This window comes from Haliotis rubra, unplaced genomic scaffold (assembly GCF_003918875.1).
Source record: "Haliotis rubra isolate DU_JTF1 unplaced genomic scaffold, ASM391887v1 Scf1280, whole genome shotgun sequence".
NCBI lineage: Eukaryota > Metazoa > Mollusca > Gastropoda > Lepetellida > Haliotidae > Haliotis > Haliotis rubra.
This window is the reverse complement of record NW_025765204.1, coordinates 164,858-177,967: the sequence shown is the minus strand read 5'-3', so window position 1 is coordinate 177,967 and position 13,110 is coordinate 164,858. Positions and strand designations below refer to the sequence as shown.

Below are 13,110 nucleotides of genomic sequence, written 5' to 3'. Positions count from 1 at the left end.
GGTCATCCCAGAAGAGAACTTACCCATAAACAAAAGCCCAGCTTGGAGGACTCAAAATATTCCTTTACGGTTCCAGAATGAATTCGATGCTACATCAGGTGTGAGTGTCAGGGGAGATGAACAACGAACAGGAACGTCCCTGCTTCAACGTGGTCGGAAACATAGAAGAGCATGGACGAAGACGACAAGAGCTCCTTGAGCTGATAAGGCGATATTAGATTTTTTTGTGACTGTATCTGACGTGACGCCATAGGTGTAACCAAGGACAATCTCAGCTACACCAGTTCCGATAGACGAGAACATATCAAATCATGTGGGGATCACTCTTACTGAACTTGAAGTGCCAACATGAAGGCACAGACATTTCATATTCTGTTTGCAGCACATTCTATTATGACGTCACAAGAACAGGCAATCAGAGGAAATGACGTCACGTACATTCTCTGAAACATTCGTGATCAGCACGTGTTATTCCGGGACAAGTCGAATCAGCGACGCAGTCCTATCTTATGGCCATTTTACGACTAGCGTTATAAGGTTAAAAATTCATCTTCTACACAAGACAAGGATAACAAACCCGTTATTGAGAATTGCGGTTATTTGGTGATAGAATGGATGCTATCACTGCTTGGTAATTAGTCAAGAGATATAATAAAATAATTGAACATAATAACTGTGGAGTAACAGAATGCAGGAGACTCTTAAAGTATTTAACGGTGAATCACCGATGGATAGTTTACAGTAATTCTCTGATAACGAGGTACGACATGAAACCATGGAATGATGTAACGAATCATAAATATTGTATCAGGACATGTGACCAGGGCGGAGCAGGCTCGAACACCTTAAAAAAGACACCGTCAACACTAAGTGGTTTCAAAGTCAGCAGAACGTTCGTATCGCAATCGTTGCAGTTCCACGTTTGGTAAAGAACTCGCCCTATATCCTTCCAGTCCGAGTCACCTTGTAATGAAGATTGAGTGAGTGAGTGAGTGAGTGAGTGATTGGGTTTAGTTTAACGCCGCACTCAGCAATATTCCAGCTATATGGCGGCGGACCGTAAATAATCGAGTCTGGACCAGACAATCCAGGGATCAACAGCATCAACATCGATCTACGGGATACGATGACATGTGTCAACCCAGTCAGCAAGCCTCACCACCCGATCCCGTTAGTCGCCTCTTACAAGCATGGGTTACTGAAGATCAATTCTAACCCGGACCTTCACGGGTTTGTAATGAGTGTGAGTGAGTGAGTGAGTTTAGTTTTACGCCGCACTCAGCAATATTCCAGCTATATGGCGGCGGTCTGTAAATAATCGAGTCTGGACCAGACAATCCAGTGATCAACAGCATGAGCATCGATCTGCGCAATTGGGAACCGATGACATGTGTCAACCAAGTCAGCGAGCCTGACCACCCGATCCCGTTAGTTGCCTCATACGACAAGTATAGTCGCCTTTTATGACAAGAATGGGTTGCTGAAGACCTATTCTACCCCGGATCTTCACAGGTCGTTTTGTCATGAAGAGGGACTGAGTAAACCTATGTGAGTATAGAACCTGGTCTTGGATAGGACCGCAACGCTAACCTTTGGTATGAAATGTCATATACTGGAGATGAGAGTACCATATTTGTGATGCGAGTACCGATCTCTAATAGAAGTAAGTCTCTAACAGACGGAATCAGCTTCTCCTCCCAAATCATCTCGCGTCCTTCTCACTAAATTTCTTAATTTACTCAGGTGCTTCCGTCGTTGCATTCTTAAAAGGCATTCCATGTTATCAAATAGTGATGATACCAGGTATTCGCGAAAAGGTGAGCGTCTCTTTACCCTCCGACCCGTCTTAAACACTTGCAAAACCGACTCAGTTGTCAAACACGGATACGTATTGGGTAACACTTTGATAGTCAAGATTGACTGCAAAACCTAACATGTTTGCAACAGGCATTAGAGAAGTGAACGTGTGAGTTATCTCCCCTGGTTGGATACTCGAGTCCATGACGTGAGCCTCAACCCAAATCAGTCCCAACTCCTGGCATGGGAGACCACAGCTCAAACAACTCACATTAAATGCAGGCTCTCGGGATCTTCTTCACTGGCTACCACATCTGGATCTATATTTTTCTAATAAACAACAGACACTCTCAGTAAACACATGCATTTATTTTTATAAAAGCCACACACCATCATGCATGCCAATGGTGCACAATACATGACTTGCAATAAAACAACACTTTCTGCAGAGACTCCGCCAGACAAGAATCTGTGCCTATTTGTAAAAAAATCTATTGCCTATATTGATTAGTTATAAAAGCATGTCATTCCAAACATGCAATTTTGCTCTTCTGTATCCATGTCTGCAAGACACAGCCACATCAATGGGAAACAACAAACATAAAAAGCTTCTGTTTTATCTGATAAGCTCCCCAACTTAATTAAATAGACTAAAAACACCATGCTTACAGTCAGTTCTGTATCTTTAAACTATTTAATGTACATAGAGGGGGTGGGGTTTGTTACCAATAAGGGGAACCAGGCATTAGTCATTAGGCCACCCCATCCCCATAAATGTACTACGGATGACAATTATGTTGACAATGCTTGTAACAAATCTAGTCATTCGAGCAACATGATCTCATGAATGATAACAGCTGATGCTGAGGCTTTATAAATACCTTCCAGCGCTTAACAGGCAGATTCTGTTATCTGGGGTAATAATCAGATTGTTTGGGCACTTTGAGCATGCATTGTGCATGGAGCAACTCACATGATAAATAGACTGTGAAACGTGAAAATCTTAAAATCACCTTTAAGGTTGACAGATTGAGCACAATGACTTTCCAATTTTGCAATTAAGTTCTCATATGTGATGGCGAGTTCAAGCAAATTGCTCAGGCAACAACTTGAGAACAATATTTATGACACCATTCTCATTAAAGATTTTCTGGCCCATGAGCGAAGCTTAAGACTCATTCACTGAAAAGTCAGCAATTCCTTATAACTCTACCATTTTAAAAGCATGTAAATGATATCCACATCACCCCATCCACCATTTTGTGCAGGATATTTGATTAAGTCTTGAAACGTGTTAATCCAAACAGTCAGGTTTAAGTTTACTGTCCAGAATAACAAGGTTCAAACATTATTATTATTATTACAATTATTCCCTTCCGAGCTTATGGAAACAAGCTACGCATATTGGTGTATATATTGGCACACTACCACAGAAGCAACAAGAAGCAAGCTTTGGGTTCATCTACATCCTGCTTCTTGGAGCAACCTTTTCTTGAGGGAAATTGAACATAGCACCAAAATACTATCACTATACACAAATATGGACCTTGCCTGGCATTCACAATGTTTATAAAGGCAGCGATGTTGGTCTTGTACCTGAAATAAACAGCAGTAAACAAAAGTGCGCTTTATGTACAGTTGAATGTCGTTTATCCACACATCCCCGACTAGGGAAAATAAATAATGTCTGACATGACTATGTTTTGAGGTAATGCATTCAAACTCATCCTTGAAATCTTGTTCACAATGACATTGAACTAGCATTGTCATAACAATGACAATCTTACTAGCATTGTCTTAACAATGACAATCTTACTAGCATTGTCTTAACAATGACAATCTTACTAGCATTGTCTTAACAATGACAATCTTACTAGCACTGTCTGCACAGAGACATTAATAGTTTGATGTTCAGCACACTGTTATGTTAGTAGTGTTTAGTACAGTGACAGGTATCATTATGATAATATATGAAGTTGGCATTACAAAAAATATTTTTAATTGATATACAATTCCATCTTGTTTACCAACAAAAAATTGTCCGTCCTCTTGAACATCCTCATGTATGTTTATTGTCAGATAAAACACACCAGTTCGATATCCCCATATTATTGGTTTTCAGCCACGTAAACTTTCATTGTTTTCCAGCTGATCACATCAACAAATGTAAAACTTTTCACCATCTTACTTAATCCAATGTGTTTTTGTAACAAAACTTGAACCTGATTTTGACATAAATTTGCAAATCAATTAAGTAAATTACCTTGATTATTATTGTCAGAATAAGCGAGAATTCCCTGTAAGCACATCTGAACAGACCTATTGAAATAAAATGCCATGCAAACATTAATAATAATATTAAAAAAAAAGCCAGAAGTGTCAGAAATCTATTTAGGACTGACTATATATTTATTGTTTCAGAAAATACCAGTGCATGTAGTATAACCCAACTGTCAATAAGTGTTAAACATCTGACTGGCTACTGATTACATTCCAGATCTGAACAATGCACCAATTAATTTCTTGTACTACATCCCAAGTGAGACCAGTGAGTGATTGCTAACACATTTTAGCAGAAAACATTCCAAGATTCTGAAGATAATATAATTTATCATCTGATATTCAAACAAAAAGTCTCAATTTCAGTAAAACATTGAATAATTTCATAAAGAAAAACACCTGTGAAGTGGTGTATGCAGAATGTCTCAGAAAACTTAAACCCACTGAAAATAATTTCATACACGGCAAAAGTATAATGATTCACAAAAACTAACTGATATACTGTGACACACAGAAACTAGGTATCATGTCCGATGATGAGAAGATGTGGTTTGAAACTGTGACGCATGGATCCGTTGTAGGGACCGGTCCTTAAATTACAGGAGTGGGTTGGTTGTGAAGTCTCTGATGCTGTAGGGTACTGAAAATAATGACCCTCCCCTTATTCCTACATTTTGATAAATATCACGACTCCTTTCAGATTTTATTCATGACCCTCATTTAAGTGAGTGAGTAAGTTTAGTTTATGCCACTTTTAGCAACTTTCCAGAATTATCATGGTGGGGGACACCAGAAATGGGCTTCACACATGTACCCATGTGGGGAATCGAACCCAAGTTTTCGGGGCGACAAGCGAATGCCACTTTAACCACTAGGCTACCCCACTGCCTCCCTCATTTAAGAGAAAAAAAAACACATTAAATTTAAAGCAATTTTCCATTTTTAACATGAATGTGTGTAGTATGTTTAAGGGCTCCTACTTTGAGACTGTACTTGCTTTTGGTGACCCTAATCTGATTCCTACAGCTCCACCCCGTCCAATAAGGACCGGTCCCTAATACTTTAATAATGCAATGCCAAATCGTGTTTAATAAGTGAAACAACGATAACTGTGCTAGTGCAAACAGATACAAACTTCCAACAGTGCGTCAGTCAGCAGTGCTGCTGCATATCTCAATCTAAACAGTTCACATTGTCAGTGGTGTGATCAAAGTGACTTCTACGATAATTTTATTACCTCCCTTTGCTAGCTCCGCATTCTCACAGTAGCCAGTCAGCTAAGCCGCCATTACAAATGAGCTTGCCAGTGTCAACAAAGATAGCGGAGGCAGCTGCGAAGGTTTGTTCGCAGTGCAACTCAGATTTTTGGGGAAATCATACAGACAAATTGACAGGTCTGAAACTTAAAAATATATATGCAAGAACTCCTTCTACCTCTTTCAGAGTACCTCTGCAACAATTGCGTTGCAAAGTTTAATTGGTTTGATAATTTAAGAAGCGAAAGTGAGTTGTGATTGGTATGCTCAACTTTCCAGCTTAGACACCTGATTGGATAAAAAGCCAGCCAAGGGAGGTAATAAAATCATCAGGTCGAGCCTTAGATGCATCCAGGGTATAGTGGAGATTTATCGTAACATATACCCTGGAGATTATCGAGGATGGGAATATTACAGATAACGAAATGCAACCGAAGCTGTATCCCACATTTACAGCTGTATCAGACCCAACTGTATTCAAGATTTACAACTGTATTAGACATCCATAGCTGTATCAGATATTTACAGTTGTATTAGACACAGCTGTATCAGACATAAAACCAACATTACTCTTTAAGATGTCACTATCCTAATGCATACCTTTAAAATAAAATTAAAATCCACACACAACACAAATATTCCCCAAAAACTTGATTATTGTAGTATACAGCGGTGCTTGGTGCTCAGAGACAACGAGTGTATCAAATTCTGATAAGAGCGCTATGCTAACTCATACCAAGGATCATGGAGCCTTGATGCAGATTGGCTGATAAGAAATGTCATGTGAAGCGACTTGCTGAGTCAGTTAGTGAGATGATCATGCAGTGAGGTATGACATTGAAAGAAACAATTTGAATTCATCAAGACTGAATTTTAACAATAAACAATAAACCAAATAATTATGAACAGTACTTACTAAAGCTGATTCTGACAAGATCAACCTGCCAAGCACTCCACGAAGAACGTTATAAATGTAATATGTCAAACGTGCAATCCAATAAATTGCATGCAAATTCTAATTAAATAACAAGGCTGCCCTATTCTATAATTACATGCAGAATCAGTATGTGGACAGTGATGAAATAAATAACATAATAAAGACTTGTATGGTTAATTCTCAATTGACAAAATATGCTTGAAACATGCAAGAGGTCATGAAATCAACTCAAAATATACACTTCGAATATATGACTGTACAAACACGAGTGACTTCAGTTAAAAATGCAAAGGTGTAAATTGAACATGTTGAAGAAAACTGTCATCTCCTATTCAGTATTGTCCCTTCATTAAAGCATGTAACTTTAGTAATATTAAACAGATCTACCCTTAAATAAGTGAATTTAGTTTTACTCTGCCTTTAGCAATATTCCAGCAGTATCACAGCAGGGGGCATCAAAAATGGGCTTCACACACAGTATCCATGGGGAACTGAATCCAGGTCTTCAGGACAACGAGCAAAAGCTTTAACCACTAGGCTACCCCACTGCCCCTGCCCTTAAATGAATGCCTGTGAGAAGCTTTGGAAATGGTGGGTTTTTTTCAGTGAACTAAAACCCTTTCCTACTGGTTCATGGGAGGTGTTGTAATGAAGTAGTTACAGCTCTGCTTCAACGCTACTATCGCCAAAATTTGATTCCTTAATAGACAGAATATGCAAAGGCTACTATGGGTGTCCACCATGTATGAAGCTGCATACATTCATGCATTCACTCATCCCTCTGTTACATGAGTCGACATTTAGTTAACTTGTCTCTGAAAGTTAGTGAAAGAGTTGAATTTCGAGCAATATTTCAAGGCATGTCTGCTACATGTGGGTGAGAAACAAGGGTGCTGTTGTACAAAGCGAACTTAGCTCTAAGGTGACCATAAGTCCTATACCTTAACATAGACTTAAGGTAGTCTTAGCGCTAAGGTTGTTTGGTACAACCTTAGGTTGTTTGGTAAACAGCCCGTACATGGTTGTTTACCATTCTGCTTACCATTCTGCTGGAACCAACAAACCCAATATTGTGGTAACCAAGGATCCTAATCTCCTGGGTCTGGGATTTGAACCTACAGAATGGGAGGCTGAATGTCTACACAGAAAACAAGGTAACTTATCCTACTGAAAGCAGTAGTAGGTAGTTGGACGTCATTGGAGATTTGACAAAATATGGGTGAGCTTAAAAATGCAACATCTGCCATCCAGACAATTCCAACACTGACAGAACTCATACCTATGGGATTTTCTATCGCCATGAAATATGGTATGATTGAAATATGCAGGACAGTGATAAACATTTTTTCAATTCTTAATGGTTTTCAGATTGTCTGATCGTACAGGGTAGGAAGTCTAAAATGACACATGGCAATACCAGTGTATTATCTGACAAGCACATCAGCCTTTCCAAACCCACATGAAAATTCCAAATCCTCTGATGTTTTCATTATTACAATAATTTGTTACTTCTGAATAGAAAAATACATTGTTATTGTTGAAAACAAAATGGTCTTACAACACTATGTTTAATATAGGACTGGTCAGCAGTTTCGAATATGTGAGTTTGGTTTTACTGCGCTTTTAGCAATATGCCAGCAATATCACGGCAGGGGACACCAGAAATGGGCTTCACACATTGTACCCATGTTGGGAATCAAACCCGGGTCTTGGATGTGATGAGTGAATGCTTAAACCACTTGGCTACCCCACCACCCCGCACAGTTCTAATGAAAATCAGTCAACTTACATAGACACATGTAGAGATTTGCTTTGAAACTCTCGGACTGCAGTGATGTCATCGAACTACCATTGTCGTTCCTGTATTATACTCTCGGGAAATCTGACCTTAAGGGAAGTGTAGGTTTCTGAATACAGAGAATTTCTTGCACCTTGAAAGGATACAACTGCCAAGCTGTCACCAACCGACATCATAAGTGAAACATTATATATAAACACACACTCTAGACCCCATTGTAAATGCCTGTTGCCACTGTGTGTATCCTTCTGTCAAAAAACAGGATGTCAATTAAACATCTAGACAGCTGTTGCTATGGCAACTTAAGTACAAACACTTTAGACAAGGACATCCTGCATGTCCACTTCCATGTGTCTCTTACAAATGACAGCCAGAGATGGATTTAAATTTCTGACAATTACTTGTGAACTTGATATTATGTACAGGAAAGACTAACAGGAAAAGTCATTTAAATGTGATTTAGTAAAGATTTGTCACAATTTAAAAAACTGCAAAAACTGACTCAAACTAACTACGGTCCCCGTCCTTGTCATAAATTCAGCAAATCTTCAATAGATTTTTGTCGTGAGAATTCTTCGAAGCACCTCTGTCCGTCCATATACTGCTGGACGCTCTCATCTACATCTTCCTTGCAGAGGTCGGTGCTGAAAGAATGCAGGCGTCGACCTCTGTTCTGGGCAAGTCTGGAACACCAAAGGTTGCAGGTTGTAATCAACATTATTTTATCCATATCAATATGCATGTGAATTATGTTTTCATTAAACATGATCTGGCAAACTGACATATATAACACACTGCTTTGGCAGTCCTGTCTATTTGCTGTTTAATTATAAGGAACTTCGGTGATAATGAGATACAATCAGCGATCTTGTGAGTTCGTATCAACTGTAGTTTACCGTAAAAGACAGGAAAAACAGCAACTATTAACTCTGCTTTATCTTACCTTTACACTACATCTACCTGTGGGTAGGTCACAGACTGTCTCCCTCTACCCCTGCCTAGGTCACAGACTGTCTCCCTCTATCCCCTGCCTAGGTCACAGACTGTCTCCCTCTTCCTCTGCCTAGATCACAGATGGTCTCCATCTACCTCTGCCTAGGTCACAGATGTTCTCCATCTACCCCTGCCTAGGTCACAGATGGTCTCCCTCTACCCCTGCCTGGGTCACAGACTGTCTCCCTCTACCCCTGCCTAGGTCACAGACTGTCTCCCTCTATCCCTGCCTAGGTCACAGACTGTCTCCCTCTTCCTCTGCCTAGATCACAGATGGTCTCCATCTACCTCTGCCTAGGTCACAGATGTTCTCCATCTACCCCTGCCTAGGTCACAGATGGTCTCCATCTACCCCTGCCTAGGTCACAGATTGTCTCCATCTACATCTGCCTGGGTCACAGATTGTCTCCATCTACCCCTGCCTAGGTCACAGATTGTCTCCATCTACCCCTGCCTGGGTCACAGATGGTCTCCATCTACCCCTGCCTAGGTCACAGATGGTCTCCATCTACCCCTGCCTAGGTCACAGATGGTCTCCATCTACCCCTGCCTGGGTCACAGATTGTCTCCATCTACCCCTGCCTTTTGTCTCCATCTACCCCTGCCTGGGTCACAGATTGTCTCCCTCTACCCCCTGCCTAGGGTCACTTGTCTCCCTCTACCCCTGCCTAGGTCACAGATTGTCTCCATCTACCCCTGCCTAGGTCACAGACTGTCTCCATCTACCCCTGCCTAGGTCACAGATGGTCTCCATCTACCCCTGCCTGGGTCACAGACTGTCTCCATCTACCCCTGCCTGGGTCACAGATTGTCTCCATCTACCCCTGCCTTTTGTCTCCATCTACCCCTGCCTGGGTCACAGATTGTCTCCCTCTACCCCTGCCTAGGTTACAGATTGTCTCCCTCTACCCCTGCCTAGGTCACAGATTGTCTCCATCTACCCCTGCCTAGGTCACAGACTGTCTCCATCTACCCCTGCCTAGGTCACAGATGGTCTCCATCTACCCCTGCCTTTTGTCTCCATCTACCCCTGCCTGGGTCACAGATTGTCTCCCTCTACCCCTGCCTAGGTCACAGATTGTCTCCCTCTACCCCTGCCTAGGTCACAGATTGTCTCCATCTACCCCTGCCTAGGTCACAGATTGTCTCCATCTACCCCTGCCTAGGGTCACAGATGGTCTCCATCTACCCCTGCCTGGGTCACAGATTGTCTCCATCTACCCCTGCCTTTTGTCTCCATCTACCCCCTGGGTCTGGGTTGTCTCCCTCTACCCCTGCCTAGGTCACAGATTGTCTCCCTCTACCCCTGCCTAGGTCACAGATTGTCTCCATCTACCCCTGCCTAGGTCACAGACTGTCTCCCTCTACCCCTGCCTAGGTCACAGATTGTCTCCCTCTACCCCTGCCTAGGTCACAGATTGTCTCCATCTACCCCTGCCTATGTCACAGATTGTCTCCGTCTACCCCTGCCTAGGTCACAGACTGTCTCCCTCTACCCCTGCCTAGGTCTGGATTGTCTCCCTCTACCCCTGCCTAGGTCACAGATGGTCTCCATCTACCCCTGCCTAGGGTCACAGATTGTCTCCATCTACCCCTGCCTATGTCACAGATTGTCTCCGTCTACCCCTGCCTAGGTCACAGACTGTCTCCCTCTACCCCTGCCTAGGTCACAGATTGTCTCCCTCTACCCCTGCCTAGATCACAGATGGTCTCCATCTACCCCTGCCTAGATCACAGATGGTCTCCATCTATCCCTGCCTAGGTCACAGATGGTCTCCCTCTACCCCTGCCTGGGTCACAGATGGTCTCATATCTTCTCCTGGATAAGTGTCAGACTGTCTTCATCTTTCAACATTTGAAACAACAGCCATCAGGACATCAGATATACCTACGATACATAACGTTGAACTGACAGACATCACTGACTGATCAAGTCCTGCCCTACTCACCTGGAGAAATCATCCTCCAAGTCTTCCTCTCTATCACCAAATTCTTGCTGAAAGACAAAACATATACACTTGAAAAAGGGAATATGTTTTAACAGAAATAAATGTGTCACTGCATTAAAAGAGGAAAGGGGTTGTGAAGCCTAGTGGTTAAAACATTCGCTTGTCACATTGAAACTAGGGTTTGATGTGGGAGCCTTTCACTGGTGTAGTCTGCATTGATGTTGCTGGACAAGTGTTAAAAGTGACATAAAACAATACTACCTAACTGCATTAAAACTCAAGGGTGGGAAAGAATGAGTACTTAACACTGGTAAACACATCTCATTGAAGATGTTCAGCGACAGAGTTGTGAAAAGTAGGGATAGCACACATGGTGAGTGACTGAGTGAGTTTAGTTTTACGCAACACTCAGCAATATTCCAGCTATATGGCAGCAGTCTGTAAATAATCAAGTCTGGACCAGACAATCCATTGATCAACAGCATGAGCATCAATCTATGCACCTGGGATATGATGACATGTGTCAACCAAGTCAGCGAGCCTGACCACCCGATCCCGATCGCCTCTTTCGACAAGCATGGGTTACTAAAGACCCCTAATTCTAACCTGGATCTTTACACACATTGTGAAGGACACAATATTTTGGTGATTCCATAAAGCAGTGTACTTACCCACTGTCGCTTGTTGGTATTGCCTGGTGTCTGGACCTGGGGTGGGCCGGGGATCGCTGAAACATATAGCACAAACTAAAGCTACGGGATACAACAGTGATTCTCAGACTTACCACAACACCAATTTCCAACCAATAATTCTCCTTACATCATCACTGATCACAAATACACTGAACTCAACTTTTTCTTTGCTTTTTGTCCAAACTTATTTTGCAACCATTTCAAAATGTTCAGTTTTGAAGTACAGTAAAGTATAATATACCAATCATGGATTTAATGAGAAGTGTCTTCTAGTTACTTCATAAGAAGATGTAAAATAACCATGAAAGAGAAAATTAGAAAATATTTTCTTTTTTCTATACATGTATAGTTGACTAAAAATATCTACTAAAGACATGACAGATACGTTAGCAAGCCAGGCGATCTAAGCTTAAAAGTAGTACATGTAGTTCAGATGGAAATATCACTTGTCTTGTGCTTTTCGAAATCTCGGACAAGCAAACATGTTATCTATTGCTGACTTCAAGCCCTTCAAATAAAACAATAGAACCTGTGGTTTAGAGTCTAACCTAGGAAAGGGTCGTAGTTTGCAGCTGTTGACCCGGTGTGACCTGCCAGCGGCTTTATGACATCGTGACTCCTCGTAAAATTATCCTGTTTCGTTATCTGAAACAAGATTGGCATGTTTATCTATGGAGTGAGTGAGTGAGTGAGTTTAGTGTTACGCCAGTTTATCTATGGAGTTCTAAAGATAAGAACCTGGTTGTATTTCTTTCCACTAGGGGTGGGTATTGCAGAGAATTTTCATATTGCAATATATTGCAATGCGAAAGCATGTATTGTGATATGTATTGCAATATATTGCAAGAAGTATTTTAAACAAAAAACTACTTATAATCATGTTAATGCTTGATTCATGAAGCAAAAACAACAAAATAGCTATGCTCGATTAAATTTAACTAAATTCATGACAAATAAAAATGTAAATAATGTTTGGCACAAATAAAACAAGGTAATATCTGAAGATTTCTGAGTGTTAGGAGGTTTTCCGAACGCAATACAAAATACCGGTTTTGGGATCAGCGTATCGCAATACGTATTATTTTCATGTCTGAACGGTAAATACCGGTAAACCGGTTATATTGTCGCACTTTCGACAACAATGTATGAAACCATATATAACTTACAGTGACAACATTGCAACAAGATTATCAACACAAATCTCAGTGTTTCTCAAATAACATGTCACCTGATGAGTGAGAATAAGCAAAACGTCATGTCCCTCAAAATAAAGAAGTTGACATCCAAAGATATCCGCCTTCATGTGTGTCACTTCTAAATGCCGTTCAAAGACACAAACCTCAGTATTTAAAGTTCACCAGGTTCAAAGTTGCACTTATTAATAGTCCAATGAAGGCTGGACCAGACA

The 13,110-nt window shown here is 41.2% G+C and overlaps 1 protein-coding gene across 2 annotated transcripts in view; it reads right to left on the bottom strand.

Annotated features, from left to right (window-relative positions):
• The window catches only part of LOC124266830 (low density lipoprotein receptor adapter protein 1-like), a 36,915-nt gene that overhangs the window by 11,946 nt on the left and 11,859 nt on the right, over positions 1-13,110 (bottom strand). Inside the window, exons 6-9 of one of the 2 annotated variants that reach the window (XR_006895866.1) lie at positions 12,251-12,347; positions 11,682-11,737; positions 11,011-11,057; positions 7,834-8,751 (exon numbers count right to left, since the gene is read on the bottom strand). Coding sequence is in view for 1 of the 2 variants with exons in the window: in XM_046701632.1 (XP_046557588.1) it covers positions 8,598-8,751; positions 11,011-11,057; positions 11,682-11,737; positions 12,251-12,347 (354 nt within the window). In the remaining variant the exon portion in view is untranslated. Of the gene's footprint in view, positions 1-5,603; positions 8,752-11,010; positions 11,058-11,681; positions 11,738-12,250; positions 12,348-13,110 lie in introns of those variants that run through there. The other variant, XM_046701632.1, reaches the window with a different exon arrangement.